Source organism: Zosterops lateralis (assembly GCF_965231275.1).
Source record: "Zosterops lateralis genome assembly, chromosome: 10".
NCBI classification, from domain to species: Eukaryota; Metazoa; Chordata; class Aves; order Passeriformes; family Zosteropidae; genus Zosterops; species Zosterops lateralis.
Genome location: NC_139770.1, coordinates 7,700,396 through 7,720,408, shown reverse-complemented (window position 1 = coordinate 7,720,408; position 20,013 = coordinate 7,700,396). Strand labels below are relative to the sequence as shown.

The 20,013-nt window shown below is 49.2% G+C and overlaps 1 protein-coding gene across 1 annotated transcript; it reads right to left on the bottom strand.

Annotated features, from left to right (window-relative positions):
* Nucleotides 1–371: 371 nt before the first annotated feature.
* On the bottom strand, nt 372–2,410 carry SOX2 (SRY-box transcription factor 2). Its single transcript, XM_083868917.1, has one exon. The coding sequence runs from the start codon at nt 1,321–1,323 to the stop codon at nt 376–378; it is 948 nt and encodes a 315-aa protein (XP_083725043.1). The 5' UTR covers nt 1,324–2,410; the 3' UTR covers nt 372–375.
* Between the last annotated feature and the right edge of the window lie 17,603 nt (nt 2,411–20,013).

The window sequence follows — 20,013 nt, the reverse complement described above, 5'->3', positions numbered from 1 at the left end:
TACTGTACAAAAGTTGCCTGCAAATATTAAAACATTTTCCTCTTCGCTCTTTGAGTCTAGCTCTAAATATTATTGGTAAAGACTTTTGCAAACTTTCTGCAAAGTTCCTACCGTTTAAACTAGAACTTTTTAAAAGTTTTGTGTAGTTGCTTCCCCTCCGAGATCTATACAAGTTCCTTGTCGGTTTAATTTCTGACAGCCCCCCCACCCCAAACCCCACCCCCACCCCCCGCCCGGAGTTTTCTCTGTACAAAAATAGTCCAAAAAAAAAAAAAAAAAAGTCCAGAATTTCTAATAAAAGTTTTTTTTGTTGTTTGTTTTGTTTAGTTTTCCTTTCCCTCCCCTCCCACCCTCCCCCCCCCCGGCCCCTTTGTCTTACATATGTGATAGAGGGAGTGTGCCATTAATGGCTGTGCCAGGAACAGGTGCACTCTGGTAGTGTTGGGACATATGAAGTCTGCTTGGGGCAGCTGGTTCTGGTACTTCAGCACCTGGTAGATACATGCTGATCATGTCCCGAAGGTCCCCAGCTTGGCAAGGAGCCCTTGAATGAGACGAGGAAGTGACTACGGGGGGACTGGAGCTGGATTCCGTCTTGACCACCGAGCCCATGGAGCCCAGGGCCATGCCCGGGGTCCCTTGCTGGGAGTAGGACATGCTGTAGGTAGGCGATCCGTTCATATAAGTCTGCGAGCTGGTCATGGAGTTGTACTGCAGGGCGCTCACGTCGTAGCGGTGCATGGGCTGCATCTGCGCCGCGTTGTGCGCGTTCAAGCCCGGGTGCTGCGGGTAGCCGAGCTGCTCTTGCATCATCCCATAGCCTCCGTTGGTCCAGCCGTTCATGTGCGCGTAACTGTCCATCCTCTGGTTCACCCCAGCTCCCAAGGTGGCCCCAACCCCTACCCCAGTCGTCATGGTATTGGTGCCCGGTGCCAGTAAGCCCCCCGGCAACGTGTACTTATCCTTCTTCATGAGGGTCTTGGTTTTCCTCCGGGGTCGGTATTTATAATCCGGGTGCTCCTTCATGTGCAGAGCTCTGAGCCGCTTGGCTTCGTCAATGAAGGGTCTCTTTTCCGCCTCGGATAAAAGTTTCCACTCCGCCCCGAGCCGCTTGCTGATCTCGGAGTTGTGCATCTTCGGGTTCTCCTGGGCCATTTTCCGCCGCTGCCCGCGGGACCACACCATGAACGCGTTCATCGGGCGCTTGACCCGGTCCGGGCTGTTCTTCTGGTTGTTGGCGGCCGAGTTCGAGTTGCCTGTGCCTCCCCCCGAAGTTTGCTGGGGGGCGGGAGGTTTCAGCTCGGTTTCCATCATGTTGTACATTCAAACTACTTTTGCCTGCAACCAGCCTTGAGCAGAGAAACGAGGAGCAGCCGCAGCGGAGTCCCAAGCCGGACTTTTTTTTTTTTTTCCTAGGGAGGGGTAGGAAAGGGGGGAGGGGGACTCCCCAAAACCACACTTGGATCAAGATCAGGATCTTCCTCTTCGCTGATGGATTAATAATGCTAATAACTGCTATTATTACCGCCGGAGTCTTGATTTTAAAAAACTTCTTCCTCCTTTTTCCCTTTTCTCTGCCTGCCGCTCTCTCTCTCTCTCTCTCTCTCTCTCTCTCCACCTCGGTCTTAAAGAGCCAGCAAACTACTTTACCCCCTTTTGCAAACACACACACTCTCTCTCTCTGCCTTGACAACTCCTGATACTTTTTTGAACAAGTTAATAGACAACCATCCATGTGATGGGGGCTTGTCAGGCAATAAATGCGTTCGCTCCGGCCAATCAGCGCTCGGCGGCTCCGCCACTGAGGACAAGTCTCTTCCCCTGGTTTTGCATGAAACGGGGCGGGGGCTGGGCGCGCCGGGCCGGCTCGGCGGGGAGGCGGGCCCGGGGGCGGCCCGGGCGGCCACTGGGAACCTTTGTATCTCCCCTTCCAGCAACAGGTCACACACGCCTTTTGGAGGAAGTGGGTAAACAGCATTGTTGCTACGTGGTGATTTTTTTTTTTTTTTCTTCTGTAAGTTGGTGTTGGCTTGGGGCTTGGAGAAGCCGTGGGGGGAGCGGAGCAGGAACGGCTTCCCCCAGCCCTGAGCCCCTGTCCCCGCTCTGGGGCTGCGCAGGGCCCTCCCTGCCTGTGCCTGGCTCGCCCCGTCCAGGCCGTGCAGTGCCCGTGGAGCGGAGCCCGGAGCCCGGAGCCGGGCCCTGCTGCCGCCGCCGCCGGGGAGCCGAGCCCTCAGCGCTCCGCCCGGGCAGAGCTGTGCCCGTTTGTCTCCCGGCCGTGCCCCGGGCCCTGCTCCGTGCGGCCGTGCCACAGCTCGCCCAGCCCTTCCCCCGGCCTCGGCCTCGGGGGATGTGCAGTGCAAACACGGGTTCCCCACACGCCGTCCCCGGCGGACACAAAGCGGGGCCGGGAGCCCTGTGCCGATGCCGGGGAGGGCTCCGGGCAGGCTGTGCCCATGCTGGGCCCGCGGCCCCCTCAGCCCGCGCCCCCTCAGCCCGCGGCCCCTCAGCCCGCGGCCCGGTCACCCCTCGCCCCCTCAGCCCTCGCCCCCTCACCCCGCGCCCCCTCGCCCCCTCACCCCGGGCCCATGGCGGGCCGCGGGCGGCGCCGGGTGGGCGCGGCGCAGGGCTGAGGGGACGGCCGGGCGCTACAAATAGGTAGTTTTGTTTCCCTTGTTGTCACTACACGGGCCGCACAAAGCCCCGGCTAAGTTTACTTCCACTCTCTTGTTGGGATCTTTGTTGCTAAACCGCACTTGACGACAAAGGAAGGAGGGGAGAGAGAGAGAGGACGCGGAGCGGGAGCGGGGGGGAGCCTCTCGCCGCCCCGGCCGCGCTCTCCCGCGCCTCCCCTCGCCTCCCCTCGCCTCCACGGGGTTGCTCCGCCTTTCGTGGCGATGGCGCTCCCGGCGTGGAGCCCGAGGGGGTGCGGGAGGCGGCGGGGCCGGAGCGCGGCCGGGGCGCGGGGCGGGGGCCGGGGCAGCGCGGGGCGCCCCCATCGCCTCAGCCGCGGCGCTGCGGCGCCCCCTGCCGGCCCGGCCGCGCCCCGGGAGGGCCCGGGGGGAAGGGAGCGGGAAATGACACCCGCCGGAATAATAATAACAATAATAAAGAATAATAATAATAAAGAATAATAATAATGGAAAGCAGCCGGCGGACTGCGACTCATCTTTTTTTTTTTTTTTTTTTTTTCTCTGTGCGTGGATTATGCAAATAAATCCTGTCGGGTCCAATGCGTTTAATTCGAATATATATATATATATATAAAACCCCTGGATAAGTGATAGGTTAAACTGCCGAAAAATAGGTGCAAATTATGAGGTGTGGGATATAACCGGGTTCTGATTGTCCAGACACTCCTGAAGGCACGGCGGCTGTTTACTGTCTTATTGTTCTCCCTTTGCTCTGCAGTTCATAAAGTTATTAAAAATAATTCTAGGGATAATTATTTTGAATTTTTTTTTTTAAAGGGGATGGGTGGGCGGTGTAGGTGCTTGCTCATCGTGCTAAACCGATAAGCGAGGGCTGGCGGAGCTCAGGGAAGGGGTTATTTTTGCTCTGGCTGCAGCTGCGGGAGGTGCCTTGGGATGCAGGACCAGAGCCCCGGGCAGGACGAGAGCATCCTGTGCTGCCCTGGGCTCCCTGAGAGCCTGGCGGGGCCTGGGCCTTCCCTAATTGCATTTATCACACGGATAAAGGATGGGAAATGCCTGACAATTGTGCTATCGGGAGTATTTACGGCTCTATTTTAATTACCACTTTTAATTATCGTTGCAATAAAGTGGCATATATATATACATAATAGTGCAATACAGGAAATAAGGTGAGGGCGATGGCTCTTTTGGGGCATTTTGTGCCTTTCCTCTGGGGATGGAGGTTTGCTGGGTTGGAAATACACACACACGGGTGGGCGGAAGCAGAGGCAGACCGGGAAACTGGCTACAAAATAGAATTAAAAAAAAAAAAATCATAAAAAAAGAAAAGATGAAATGGTCTCTGATTTTCTATATTAATGACAATAACACCACTGCTCTCTAAGAATACAGCCAGGGAAGGGAGGCCTGCAGAGGGACGGTTTAATCTGAGTGGATTTAAAAAATCGTTGCCTTTGGTATAATTTATGGAAATGAAAAGTGCTTACATTAAACAAATAGTCTGCAAATGTTCTCAGTGATGGGCTCTGCGGCACACGCACTCTTATTTCAGGTTATGAGTGTCTTAAAAAGAAAATGAATGTTAACTACTTGGATTTCATGTATTTATTGTTCTAATACTCGCCGATTTTTCTAAAAGCCCTACGGATACAACCTATCGTGTTAACTGTATCGGAAAGAATATACACATTTTCATATTATTTTTTTCCCCTGAACCTACTAGTAACCAATCTAAAGCAAACTATTAAGCAGACTTGTGGAGATGGGAGATTGCAGCTCCATTTTTTGTCCTTAGCTGCAAATAGAGGTTTAACTTGCAGTAATTAGGTGAGAACTAGCCAAGCATCTTACTATTATGATGCTTGTTAAAAACGCTTCTTTTCTGCATCTGCATTTGAGTGTGTTCCCCTCCACTCTTAATCTTCTTATGGAAATGAAGGCGAACGGCAGGGAACCTGCAGAGACTTAGAGAATGTCCTTGTTAACTGGAATTTCTCAGCATTGCTAATTAGCAGAGTTTGACGACCACCAGTATTGGGGAAAGCTCTGTTTAGCCACTCACAAACCCTTCCGAGGAAGAGCAGACTAATTTTATTTTGTAATTAAAATCTGAAAAGGCCCCTATTTGACAGTTAGGGCTATGAGAGTTTTATCTCCCCGTGAAATAATTACTGCCTTGATAACTCAATTTTCTGCAAAATGTCAACTGTGAGCTCCAAAAGTTTTAATTTCATTACGTTAAAAAAAAAAAAAAAAAAGAATAAAAAATAGGCAAAGACGAAAATGCACAGATAAATTTCCTCTTGCCCCTCTTATGCTGTTGCAGCCCAGCGCTCGGGAGCCGAAGTTAGTCAGGGAAGTTTTAATGAACTAACTATACCCCAATCTCGGGGGAATTTCAGTCGTCACACTGGTGAGTTTTTTGCAGTGGTATCCCGAGGAAAACTTGGGGAGATACAGTGTGAAATGCCCTGGAATAAAAGCCCCATTGGGATGGGTGCGGGCCCAGGACAGGGCAGGGGCAGCCCGGCTGCCCTTCCCCAGCCCCCGCAGGGTCCCGGGCCGGTGCAATGTCCTCAGCCTGAGGGGGATCTCCCCCAGCGCCGGCCGGGGAGCCGGGGAGACCCTCGGGGCGCTCAAAGGGCTCCCGGAAACTCGGGAAGTTTGGCGGGGCCGAGCGGGGGTGAGGCTGGGGCCGCTCTGCCTGCGGGGCCCGGGGAGCCTGGGGGGAGCCGCGGCAAGTGTAATCCACTCTGCTTGCGTTTGGGATGTTTTTTATTATTATTTAAAACGGTTTAATCTCCTTTTTGTCCCTCCCTGTCCAGCAAGTAGCCCGATTGTCGCTCTCAGAAGTGGCATTACACGTACAAACCAAGGAGGGGGCGAGCCGCGGCCGGTCCCGCCAGACCCCATTTCTCCCAATAATTTCATTCAAGGGCTCTAAGGACCCTTGAAAGCCGGGGGAACGCCGAGGGAGCCCCGGGCTCTCCTTTCATCCCGGTTTCTCCCCGAATGGCAGCGCGGGGCGAGCACACGCGCGGCCGGGCGGGCAGAGCACGGCACGGCCCGGCGGGGCCCGGGGGTACCGGGGGATACCGGGGGATACCGGGGATACCGGGCTGTCCCCGGGGTCCCACTCGGCCCCCCGAGCCCCCACGGCCACCACCGCACTCCTGAGCCAGGGCGGCAAAAATAACAAATAGGAGAGAGGTTAAAAAAAATAATAAAAAAAAGAAAAAAAGGGAGAGAAACAAAACTTAAAAAGAAGCGGCTCCGCTTTTGTCCAGTGGTGCAAGAAGGAAAATTTAAAGAGAAAAAATAATAATAAATAAAACTCGTATCCTGGAGGGAGTTGAAGGTACACAATAAGCAGCAGAAAAGCCGAATCGCGCACACCACCTCTCGAAGTCGCTTTCAAAAGGCTTCTCAATAAAAGCAGAAGCCGATTGTCCAAACAGGCTTCCATGACTCTTCATAAATAGCCAACAGCTTCCTCAAACTGTCCGGGGTTTTTGCTCTGCATCTAAAATCACACTCCCGGGATTTCTTTCCCAAAGGAAAGTATAAGTGGAGCCCGTACTTTTTCTTATGTGATCTCTAAAATAAATCAGAAAATCAAGATCAGTGGCGAGGATAAACTTAGGAATTACTGTAGAACGTAACGGGGTGAAATTACAGCTGAATGTTGGCTCTTTAGCAGGAAGGCAACCCCCTCGAACGGGATCCTTTTTGGCAGTCTATTTAAAGTTATCTTCCCTTCCTAGTTTTATAAGAACAAATGAGTTTTCTTTTCCCATTGTAGTTGAATGAACTCATGTATATTAAACACAAAACCCCTCCTGAAGAACGCTAACTGCTTTGCTTAAACCCACAAAGGCACAAAAATCCAGAATTGAAGGTTTCCAATTCCTGAATAAGTCCCCTTAACTCTCTCAGGCTCGCAGGAGAGAGAGATTGGGGACATTCTCTGAAAGTCTTAATGCCTGGAAGGGGCTATCTCAAATGTATTGTCTTTTCCTAAAGTTGAGGCTTCTATTTTATTTCCCTCTTTCCCCTTCACAATCTTTGTGTTGACTTAAGAAAATAATGGTCAAAAAAAGTGTCTGTTCATGGGATCACACGTGTCGCCCAAATCAAATGAAGTCCTCTTTGGCCCCAGCACAGTTTTGATGGAATTATTCCGGCTCTTCCATTGAATTCACACCGTTTCCCAAAGAAGCTGTGGCAGTTTCAATGGGAACGCCTGAGGCACAGCCTGGGGTGCTTCAAGGTTGCTTCTCTGAGCGCACCTCAAACCCTGGCATCCCGAGGCATAGTTTGAAAAGTACATTGAAGGGGAAAAAAAAAAAAAAAAAAAAAAAAAAAAAAAAAAAAAGGCCCTTTCCAGTGATTCTCAGATCACTGACAAGATCGCCCATAATGGAGCCAAGACGGTGACTTTTATCTCGCTGTTCCTCATAGTCCTTAATTTGGAGCTCATTGACAGGACAGACGGTAATGACACTTTCAGAACTGTTATGGTCTGGAGTGACAATCTCTCCATCTCGCCCATGGTTTATTGACACCATGGGCTCATTGTGTCAACTTAGGCTTGTGATTTCAGAATTCTCCAGCGACGGGCTCGTTGGGAGGATTTTAATTCAAATTACAGACTAGCTGTCTATACAGTGAATTCATATTTAGACGGCGCTTAATCGGAGCGGAGAGATGGTGCTATAAATAATAACAACAACACTTGCCATGTGTCTATCCACTGTCCTCACCCCAAGATCTGAAAGAGCCTTCGCCGGAGGAGGCCCGGAGAGAGGCGAGGGGGCCTGGGGCTCCTCCAGGGCGCAGAAGGGAGCCCGTGGGATCCGGGCCATCCCCATCCCCATCCTCAGGCCGCGGGTGTGCGCGGGCAGAGCAGCGCTTGGGGCGCACCGGGATCTGCGGCACCGCGGGCGCTTGGGGCGCGGGGTGATGTCGGCGGGGTGTCACAGCCCTTTTTCCATGGAAATCACTGGAAAACGGGGCTTCTCCAAACAGCCCGACTGTCCCTGTGGAATCCTTCCCGCTGGGAGAGGATGAGCGCGGGGAGAAAGGCCCAGGGGTGCCCACGGGCTGGGACTGAAGGGTGTTTAGGGCAGCAGGTGCCAGGGACGGGCTGAGGGGGAGGCAAGAAAAGGTGAAGTGCGGAATTGGCCTTTGAGGTTGTTTTTTCTGGTTTGTTTCTTCAAGTCTCCCCTTCCACCGCTCCACAGGGAGATGTAGGAAATGCTGGCATCCAGAAACAACTCCTTCCAAAAGACATAAATAAACTCAAAACGCACTTTTCTTCCAAGTGGAGCTGAACGAGGCTGAGCACAGAGCTGACCCCCCCTCGCTGCCAGCTGAGCACAGAGCTGACCCCCCCTCGCTGCCAGCTGTCTGCCAAGCCTGGGACCCGATCCCACATTTACAGCACTTGCTCCCTTGAGTAACGCCCGCAGAATAAAACCCGGCAACTGAGTTACGAATGGAGCCCAGGAAAACCGCATTTTGGTTAAACCGATCACTCGGGGGCCTTGATTTTATGTGCCAACTTCTGCCCCAGGGAGGGGGGAATTTACGAGCCCTTTACAGCCCCTCACAAGTGCAGTTTCTCAGAGGAGCACTAACAGCCCCTCTCCTGGAACCGGGTTAATCATTCACCTTTCGGCAGGAGTCACTAAATTTTTGTAAAGTGCCTCCTGACGTGAAACCGTGTGTCCCAGCGCTCTGTATTTTTTCCATTTCCTGTGGTAATTGACATATAATACCCCTGTTTATCACTGGCTTGACAGATCTATACAGATGTATATTTTTGCTTAATTTCAGAGTTATATATACCGAACGCGTGCTAACTAAAGAAACACTAAAGGAAATCTGGGAATTCCGTTGCGCGGGAAATCTGTGCAGGGCTCTTGCCATTATTTATAGAAAATGCCATGTCTTTATTTTGGGCGCTCTTACTACAGAATTGCCTTATTCGGGAGTCTCGAGCGGAGATCAAACTGAACGAATGGAGAAAGTATGCTCAGCGCGACAAACAATAATATTTCATAAAAACCCATCCGAATATAATTTCTAAAGTGAAAAGTTTATTGTGAGACCAACAGCCATGGGGTTCATTTAATAGAAAAACTGCGGCGTTATGACTTTCATCTGGGCTGTCAACAGGAGATACAAAATAACCCCAATTTAACAGAAATAATTTGGTTTCCATTAGTCTTTCTCTTTGCACGCAAGACGCATAAACCGTGCTGGGTATTCCCGCACCCAGCAAATACCCCCGTTAAATGCGCTGCACTGAGCTACGTGTGTGCTATAAAATAACTCGAGAATTCATCTAAAAAGTTGGTGGCAATGCAGCACCTCACATATTTTGGCTAATCGTTTTATATCACCAGGTTTCTTTTAAATCTTTCATGTCCGCGGTGAGGAAATAAAATCGCACTCCAGGCGATTCACTTAAGATAACGCTTCTTCCTTTTCCAGGAATTGGGGAGGGAGTGGTGGGGTTTTTTGATTTTTTTTTTTTTTTGGGGGGGGGGGGGGGGGGGTTGTGTTGTTGTTGTTGTTGGGGTGTTTTTTTTTGTTTTTTTTTTTTTTTTTTTTTTTTTTTTTTTTTTTTTTTTTTGTTTTGTTTTTTTTTTTTTTTTTTTTTTGAGGGGGGATTGAGGTGACTTTATCGCTTCGGGTCTAAACATATGCCATTTGAGAAAATGTTTCCTTAATGAAAAGGAACTGTTCAACGCTGCTTACAAGCAACACCTGTCAACACTGACTTATTTAAGACACGTTGGGAGGAAAACACAAGCACGAGCATATGAAAGGCTGGCATTTGCTGACAGCACTGGAACACCGAAGTTGGGAACGATGAAAAATTAATCCTGATTTTTTTTTTTTCTGCCTAAGGCTGCCAATAAAGAAGTTGCTCTGCCGGGGATGTCTCAGGCGGTCCCGCAGCATCTCCCCTGCCCTGCCTGGGTGTGGGAGAGCATCACCCAGCAGCGTTTCTGGAAGAGCCAGCCTTAGGGACAACTCTGTGGCACTTCACTTATTTTTCTCCCGCGTTCCCATCTCCGGAGAGCGAACGGCGCAAGGCGGAGGCGCAAGGCACATCCTCCCAGTCCCTGCCCGTGGTTCCCGTGCGGGGCTCTGTGCTCACCTCGCCCGTCCCTGCCCCACCGCGCTCGCTGGAACCCCTGCGGTCGCCCCGGGGCCGCGGGCGCTGCCGAGGCTCTGCTCCCGCCGCTCCGCGGGCGCGCCCGTCCCGCGGGATCCCCCCGAGCCCCCGGCGCGGCCGACAGGGGGCGCCGCCCCCCGCGCGGAGCGGCCGCGGGAGCGGGAGGGGCCCGGGGGGAGCCCGGGGGGAGCCCCGAGAGCCCGGAGCCGAGCGGGGTCGAGTACAGATCTTTAGTCGTCATGGATAAAAAGAGATTAAAGGCTAAATTCTTTTTTCTTTTTCCCTCTCTCTTTTTTTTTTTTTTTTTTTTTTTTTTTTGGGTCAATTTTAACCAACTACGGAAATGTAGCGCTTTCATCCTTTGATGTTCCCCAGAAAGAAACTGTTATATCGGTTGTGAAATGACATCGTCTCCGAGCCAGAGAACCAGCCGTGGAGTGCTAAAATAATTTAATTTAAAATAATAATAATATGAGGACCCCGAGCTTCCGAAGAGGCACTTAAAAGCTGACACGTGTCCCTCCATGTCCCCTCTCCCCCGCGCTCCCGATGATTCCTGACTGCCGTTTGATGGCAATAATTAAAAATGAGATAACCCCGGGCTGGCTGGGGGCTCGCATCCATCACTCGCGGCGCGCTGTCCTCACCCTGCCCCTGCCCCTGCCCCTGCCCGGCCGGCCCCGCTCTGCTCTGCAGGGGCACAAGAGTGCAAAAAAGCAAATCGCTAAAATCATAAACCGAATGTTGGACTTTTACCATATTAACCATAAATAAAATTGTAACCCGCTATCCACTTTCCCCCTACTACAAAACCCCTTCACCTGTATTTAAATAGCACGTCTTTAATTACAGCAGTTGGGGATGTATGAGGCTGAAATGAAATTAGCAGTCATTACCAGTCCTTTAACTCTGTGGTGCTTTTGATCAGCACTAAATTAGCTTTCCAGTCCTAACAAAGGCTCTATAGCAAGCAGTGGGCTGTAAATAAGACAGCTCGACCTGCCCTCAACACCTTTTCTCTTGTCAATCACAGCTCTATCATTCAGCCCAAGATTAACCTTTATCTACCAAATTCTTACCAAGAAAAAAAAAAAAAAAAAAAAAAAAAAAAGGGAGGGGGGTTTGTGAAGAGGGGGGAAATCCACCCTCAACTTTGCTAACTGTAACTAAGAAGAGTTCCCCTTTAAACGGTATTATAATGAGCCAAGATGTCAAACTGGGGCCTTTCCCAGCCCCGCGCGCATCAGGAGGCAGCGGCGGCAGAGTTACAGGTATCGATGGTTTATTTTGGGCTCTCTGGGGCGCGGACCCCGCGCAGCCGGACCCGGGCCCGGGGATGCGCCGCCTCCGCCGGCGGTACCGCGGGTTTGTGCGTGCGGGGAGCCCGCGGGGCCGGCCCCCTGTGCCAGGATTGGCGCGGCGGGAGGAGCGGCGGGCAGCGCCCACAGGGGGCGGCAGAGAGCGGGGAACCCCCGCCCGGCGGCCGCTCCGCGCCCCGCGCACCGCCCCGGCCGCTCCCGCGGACCCCGCGGCACCTCCGGCCACCTCCCGGCCCGGGGAACCCACGGAGCGTCTCTGGCAGCGGAGCGGAGTTTCCGCGCCGTGCCGGGCGCGCCCGGGGGCTGCGCGCATCTCCGCGCCTCTCCGCGGGGCAGCGCCAAAAGAGCGGCCCCGGCTGGAGCACCGCGGGGGAGTCCCGGCTGTGCGCGGCCCCAGCGCTCCCCGCGGGCCCTGAGCTCCGCAGGAAAGGAACACACAGGGCAGGGACAGCCCGAGCACCGGGCGCGCTCCCGCCCGCGCTTCCCCCGCGATGCGCGGCCGCGCAATCCCAGCCCAGCCCAAAGCCCGCAGGCGCGTCCCCGAGCCGAGCTGAGCGCGGCGGAGCTCAGAGCGCCGGGCCGTAGGTGGGAGCCGCATTTCCACATCGTTTTAAAGGTCACGGGGGAGGAGGGGGGAGAATAAACTGTGAATGTCAAAGTTGTGCTGCAGCTACTTACATGTCGGTGCCAGAGCAGGGTGGCGGGAGGCTTTGATTGGCAGCTCCACGCCAAAGTCCGCGCGGGTTCCCGAGCCCGGGGCTCCGGGCACTTTGCACCGGACAGAGGCACTTGAAGGAAGCTCGCACGTCCCCTTCTCCTCTCCTCTCCTCTCCTCTCCTCCTCCATCCAGGACAGAGAATGAATCCATTTCGGTTTTTCTTCCCCCGGCTCTCTTTCCGTTTTGCCTACACATCCTCCAAGTCCTAGCCCTAGCTCTTAACTGCGGTCCCTGGAACAAGAGGGGAAAAAATCGTTTATGGCTTAAAAAAAAAAAAAAAAAAAAAATCCCAATGGCTGATTTGGTGTGTGTTATAAGAATGCACCCACAACAACAAAAAAGTCACTTCTCTGTCCCCCACCGTACAGCAGAAGAATAATAAAAAAGCTTTATATTTTTGCAGTGGGTATTCAAAGATAATTTGATGCCATTGTTTCTGCTACAGATGGTTCTTTTTAATACAATAACACTGCTCTTTGTGCATACTACACACAATAAAAATCGAAAGCGTTCTCCTGAATAACCATTTTGTTCTCGCTTGTATACAGGCCAACAAAAGCTGCCGTGAGGTAATGGGTTCTGTTTATTGAAGCCATAGAATAGAGGTTTGATAAAGATTTTTGTATATGGGGGGAAAAAAAATTAAAATAAAGACCTCGCAAGGTCGAGCTGATCTCTGCGTATTTATTACCGCTGAAATATTTTATCAATATATTTCTTTGAGTTGCAGCTGCAGGGATCCCTCCCTCCCCTCCCCCCCCCCCACCCCATCCATAATCAGTCCAAACATCTGTTTCTTTGAATTTGGGGAGATCTACAGTCGTGGCCAGACCTAGAAACCCTACACTGGGAGAGCGAGTGGGGCAGAGCGCTGAGCCGGAGGCGGCGGGCGCTGGGGAGGGGAGGCTGAGCAGCCCCGGCTGTGCCTGTGCCTGTTCCTGCGCCCATCTTTGTGTGCCCGGCTTTGCGGTCTGCCCTCCACACACACACACACCGCACAAAGGGCTCACAGTGCTGCTCACAGCCCCCGGGATTAGCCCCCGGCATTCTCCTGCGCTCCCGCAGCCTCCGCGGCGCGCACCTCCCGCGCTGCGCGGCTCTTGCGCGGCTTTTGCGCGCATTTCCCGAGCTCCCGCGGAGCCGCGCCACGAGCGGAGAGCAGCGGTGCCGGGGGTGCTGAGGGATCCGGCAGAGTTCTGCCGCGCTGAGAACTTTCTGCCGAGTAATGAATAAATTAGCACCGCCGAAAGGGGAAATAAATGTTTAGACGGAGCCGCCGAGAGCCCACGGCGGATTTCGGCGTGAAAGTTGTTTGGAGGGTCAAGAATTGCGCGCCCGAAAGTGGCCCCGTTACCTCGTTTGGGATCTGTACAGGACTGTAACAAGTCGAGGAGAACCCCAAAGCAGCGGAAAGTGCTTAGACAATGGGGCTCTGCGGGAAAGTTGTTAGTCAGTGACTGTGTTTGTCTACCTTTCTATAGGAATTAATGCCACAGTTCTCTGTGCCTCTGTAGCCTGGACTGACAGTAATCCACCTCTGTGACTTCTGCCCTTTGTGTTTTCACAAAACTCGGCTCACTTGTAGCGCGACAACAGCACGGAATAATGACTTTAACCTTCAAACGTTCTTTAATTAGCTTTTTCAGCAAACTAAAAGATGTTCAAATGAGCCCTTTGACAAAAACTGACCTGAGCCTTCAATTTCTACTTTCACTTTTGGGACTAAGACGTTATTGGTTCTCAACTCGTCTGAAGTCATCTAATAAGGGATTATTTAGGAACTATTACCCACGCGCCAATTAAAGCCTCTCCGATGAAATTCGGGAGACAAAGATAAGCATCAAAACGGAAAATTAAACTATTTGCACATGGCTTGTTTTTCAACAACCCATTTTGCATCTCAGGATAAACATCTTCTCCCCGGCTCGCCCCGCCGGGAGCGGGGAGGGTGCGGGGAGCCTCTCCCGGGGCGGCCACCGAGCTGCGGCTGCGGCCCCGGATCCGCGCCAGATCCGCGCTAGATCCGCGCTAGATCCGCGCCACATCCGCGCTGCTCCGCGCAGGGGCCGCGCTCCGGGGCCGGGGAGCGCTGCTCGCCACTGAACACCAAAGGGGGACTGGGATGGAGGGTGGCAGAGTCATCCCCAGGCGCGGAGTTCAGGCAGACTCCCCTCATTTTGCCTTTCCCTGTTCAGGAATGGGGAGGGGGGGAAGTGGCAGAAAGGAGACACGAGTGTCAAAGTTCAGGAAATGGGGCAAGAACTTTTCTAGGATTCTCGAAGAACTATTTTATTTCTTAGAGCAGGGAAGGAGGGAGATTAGTGGGGAATACGCATTTTGAAGCTGCGGTGGTTCTTTGGGATAAATGGGAACCAGGCTCTGAATAGTTCAAAACTGACTTATCAATGAAAGATGATTTTTTTTTTTCCTTTCCAGAGAGAACAACCCGAATGGCTCAGAAATCTTACGTTCTTCTTAACCGCTGTATACAACAAATTTTGGGAAGAGTTCCCAGGCAAAGTGCAGCAGCATCCTACGGCAAGCTGACAAAGAGATTCCAGGAATGCCACGCATCTGGGAGGGAAATACGAATCCCTCTCTTTAGCCTGAAGCACGAAATTGGCTTAAAGCTCATTTCGCAGATAACCAGAAACGAAATCACCGGGCAGCTACAACTTTATAACGCTTTGCAGTAAATTCTAACACTTTCTGGAGGGAAAGAAAAACAAACAACAAAAGTTAAAAAGTGAAGCGCGTACTGGAAGGGCTCTGAGGGAAATTCGCGTATCAATACGCATTTTCCGCCCTGGTCTGAGGAGGGCTGGGCTCTCACACGGCCATCGGTACCTTTAAGTCTCTGTGCCGAGACCGATCCCACGGGCTGGGAAAATGAACCTCCTCCATTCTGACTTTCATAATTAATTTTAGATTTGTAGAAATAACCCCCAAGAAAAGAAAACATCCAAAGCCAGACCACCTGCATCCAGGTGCACAGATGAAATAACTGATCACTCCAGACTGGCTATATATAGATATATCTCTAGGTTTCCTATTCCACAGACCAGTCACGGTCTCCCGTAGAGGGGCTCAGTGCCGGACTCTGACCCAACACTGTGTCCAGAAAAAATATTTTAAAAATCAAAAAATCAGATTTTTGCAGTTCCTATCCAGGACAAAGCAGTGAAGCTGTTCCAAAGCAGAGTGGGCAGACAGGCTGCTGCTGGCATTTCTCTCCCAGCCCATATTTGTGCCCGTGCCGTGCCCGCGGCGGCTCCGGCAGGGCTCAGCCGCAGGGTCTCCCGGGTTAATGTCCCCGGAGGAGCTGAGGCTCAGCCCACACGGGACAAGCCCTTGTCTCAGCCCCGGCTCGCTGGCAGGAGGGGCACTGCGGGCACAGCACAGCCCGGGCGGATCCCCCGCGCCCCCCGAGCGGCGCTGGCTCAGCCTCCCCGCGGCTCCTCCGGGACCCCTTTCCTGGGAGAAGGAGCCTCCCAATCTATTTCCAGGAGTTCTCAGCCTCTCGTTTCACTTTAGCAGCGCTCACGCCTTTTTTAACCCAAAAGCTGGAGCGGCGGTGCGGTGCCCGCCTGTGCTCCAGGGACACACCCGGGAATTCTGGACACTCTCCCCACCGCCCCGCAGCCCCAGCAGAACACCCGGGACACACCGGCAGCAGGGTCTGCCTGCCTGCTGCCCCCAGGGACAGGAAGGTAGAAAATCCTTTTACCCCAAAGCAAAGAAGCTGTAGCGCACAAGAGGAGCAGCAGGTTTGCAGGGCAGGCCTTTTGCTGCACGGAAATCTACAGAAGAACTTTAGATGTGCCTCCTAAAATTGCAGAGTTTTCTTTGGTTTTTTTTTTTTTTTTTTTTTTTTTTTTTTTTTTTTTGGTTTTTTTTTTTTTTTTTTCATGGTTGCTAGGAAAGAGCCTTCTGATTTATTGCCTCAACACTTATTGCAATAGTTTCCCTATGGGTAGTTGTAGTGCTAAATATGCCTTTAGTGAAAGATGACCTGGTCATCTAGGTATAAGATAAATATATCTAGGTATAAGATAAATTTCTCCTGGGAAGAAGAGCAGAAACTATAGCACCAGTAACATTCTGTATTTTGTCCAAATGTCTCTTGCACTTGATATTTTTATATGTTCAACTCATTAGATGTCAATTTTCTTCGGAAACACTTTTTTTACATACTAAAGATGAATTTATTAAAGAAGCAACACTTTTTTTGCAATAACTCTTAAATTCCTGTGTATGTTATGTTTACATTACAAATATATATTGATTCTGAAAGTGTTTCGGTAAATGAAATTAAAATAAACATGCAAGGAGCATAGATGTGCACACAGTATACACACACTTTGCACTGCACATCTCACACCCAGGCACATACTATACATTGTACATATGTACAGTGTGGGGCCTGGTATATAACACTGCATATTTATAGGAGTCAGGAACTCCCTTCACACATATTCCATATGTTCAATGACATTTGCATGTGTTCTTACATCTTAAATGTTGTGGGAAACATAATTCTGAATGCTGAATTTTGACTATATTACTGTGGAATAAAGTGAAAATTCATCACCTGCAAGCAAGTAATTTCACAAAACTTATATTTTCATTGCATGCCTATTACTACTGTGACCAGACTGGAAAGGAGAGCTCCAATCTTGGGAGGAGGATCCCAGGAAAGTCCAAAGAGCTCTTCACTTGGGATATTTTGACTGGCACATTTTTTTCATCATCATTCATATACGATATAAGGGGTGAATTTGGGGAAGTTTATTTCTTTCTCTGTGGTTTCAGTAAAGTTTCAAGTAGCCCATCACCACCTCATGACAGTAACATTTGCTGATCCTTATAACTTGCTATGACTTACTGACTTTATGAGGTAAATTCAGTTTATTTGGAAACATGCCCACTTAGAGTCTCAAAATATTTGCCTCCTGTTATTCTGATTTTTCCCCAATTCCTGCTTTGACTGTAACCACCACAGAACCTCAAGTCAATCAGGGTCCATAATGGGCCACAACACATGGTACTCAACACTTCTTCCTCTGAACAACACAGGCCCTAAGCAAGAATCCCTCTGCATAATTTGAAACCCTCCACAGTATTACACAGTAACAATTCCAAGGTCCCTGACAGGTCAAGAAATCCAGGTTATTTGAAAGAACATTAATAAATGAGAATATGCAGAAATGAGGAATAGTTATTTGCAACAGGAAAAGGGCAAACCCCTCATACTGTAGCTGGCACTGAATTAAAAAGTATACAGAGGATTAGATATCAACCACTTCTATCAAATGCAAGGCCCAGGAACCTAGGGGGAGTGAAGTGTGTAAGAGCAGATGCTTAGAAGGTAAAACACCCCAATTAACCTCATTATCTGTTATAAAACTGTACTATTAATATTCTGTGTTTTTCCAGTCACTGTTGTTGTTATTGTTGAAGAGAATCTGTTGACTAGCATGTGTTCTGCTGTAGTCTCCCAAAACAGCTCTGCCCTTCTTAAGGTCAGGGGAATGTATCTTAAAACATTCATATATTTTAAAAAAAAATGTATTGTCATTTTAATAGGCACTGTGGATAGTTTAATTTGTATCTGTATTAAATTAAACATATGGTGAACAGGGTATAATAGATTTTCTATAATTTAGCTGCCAATGTGGCAACAGAAGCCAGTTACTCTCACCAGCAGACTTGTCAGTGGTTTGTTTACTAGCTTATTTGAATTAAAATAAAGCTTCGCTTCTGCTGACTGCACATCATTATCTATGAGACCATAATCCTGCTAGCAAATCCTATATCTTCCAGAACTGGCTCTTTTGTTTGGGATTACTGAGAGCTTAGCCTATAACAAAGAGGAATAAGGCATCCCTCTCATCCTCGTAATTAAGTGTGGGGAGTAATTTAGAAACAAACCCAGAAAGATGTACAATTTGGAGTTTTGCTTCTATACAGGATTGGGGAACAGAAGACAAACACTGATTATGTTAGCACAATATTTAAACTATTAAAATACTGCACAACAGGAATTCAGCTTTTAAAAAGAAATGGCAACTATCAGTAAAGTATTAAGTTGTTTTACTCCAGAGACATTTTTTACCCATCTGAAGGTATGCTGGCAAATTTGGGCGGAGCTTGAAGAAGACGATTTAAAATGTTTTTCTACATGCATACAATACCTATATATCACTTTTATAAGATCTTCATTTTTAGTTTAAAGAGCATAATTTAATATATTAGCCTTTACTTGTTTTTTAAATTACCCCTTAAATGTTTTAAGTATTTCTGAGTAAAAATATTCTCTAGGAATATCTCTGGCAACTGAACATGCTTGTTTAATTGCTCTATTTTGATGCCACCAAGATTTATATTTCCCTTTGGGAAAACAAGTGGCTTGAAGTTATTAGCATTTTACAGTCACCTTAGAAATGACCATAGCATTCATCAAGAAAATAAAGAATATTTTAACATAGGTATGCTGAGGTCACTCTAAATTGTATCAGCAATCTTTTGACTCTGGTGCTTAAGCTGTATTCATGTCACCCAAATCTGTTTCTCCTCAAAATAGGAGTTATGCTATATACAAGTAATAGAAATTAATAACTAGGTCACAAAAAATAGAAGCCTCGGGAGTATACACAATATCTATTTGCAGAGGGCTAATAAGGACAGGGGTTGATTTATAAAACTCTTCGACATTAATTGTCACAGATGGGAATTCTGAGGACCTCTGTGAAACCAAATGAGGCCCTAGTGAATTATAAAGCAGGTCCTTAGACTTTAAAAACATTTAGGCAAAGTGACAGTTCAGAACATCTGTTAGCCTTCTGTCTGAGTATAAACTGGATGTCATGGAGTGCACAGCTGTAGGCATTTTCTGCCTCTTTTTGCCAACATCTGTCACAGCATTACAGTAATATAGGTAATTATCAACACCTCATATAAACTGTTTGCTATTTTAATTTCTGAATAAGTAAAATTAGCATTATACCCTTTTGAAAAAAAAAAAAAAAAAAAAAAAATCCAGCCAGGGAAGAATACACATTCCCTTTTAAAGCTGAATGACAGATCTCATCATTTTAGGAGAGCTGAAATTCAGACAAAAATCTCTACTACAAATAAGGTCCTTAGGATAACATAAAAGACTTAGGTGAGAACAAGTTTAAATATTCCCCTTTTCTCTCTCTGTCTCTTAAAAAAAGACATCTAAGTCTCATCTGTCATAAGCAAAGAAGATCAGTAGCAAGAAAAGATGGGAAACCGTTAATCATTGATGTTTTTTTCCATGCACAAGCAGCTGTCAAATTATGTATATTTTACCACAGTAACAAAGCCAAGGACTCATCAGCACTGAGCAATTTTACTGTCAGCTGGTCATCCTTCTTCTCAACAGTGAGAAAGTAAGAGATCACCTTGCCACAGTGCACAGAAGCTCGACCTCACCAGCTGAGGCTGCAGTGAGCAGGGAAATAACCCACAGAACTTCCAGAAAGAGGCATGTCCCAGGGGTGCCCTGACAACTGAGCAGGAAGGGATACAGGGGGAGAGATACTCCAAACAAATAGGGTTCCAAGCCAGCTTTTCCAGACCACATTCAGTTAGTTAGCCCATCAAGAGATGGAAAACACTGCCAGTCCTGAGGATCACCTGTGTGAGGAGAAGGCTGCAAAAAGTGACCATGTACTTTGGGTTCCTCAGGTTTGGAGGTCCAGGTGATGCACTTTGTAAGAGCACGATTGGCAGGAGGCAGTTTCTTATCATTTGTGATAATCAGGCTCCTGTGAGATGTTTCTAGCTGAACACCAAGACCATCAGCCTTTGATAACAGTGCCTGACTTGGTGGTTGTCTTAATGAAAGTGATTTTGTGAGTGCCTTTCACTGTCTCTTAGAGCACAGGATAAAAAATGGTAGAACAACAAAGCAACTGTCGAACAACAGCAGTGGCAACGTGTCAGCCTGAACCTGCAAGTATGAACCTGGTGATAGAAAATAATCACGTGGCAATGAGTTTTACAAAATTTCATGGAAGCAATGATCATCCCCAGCTCACACTCATTTTGCTTTTGCCACAAAAAGAATAGCACCTCTGCTAGAAGTTAATGTTCCAACATGGAAAACCT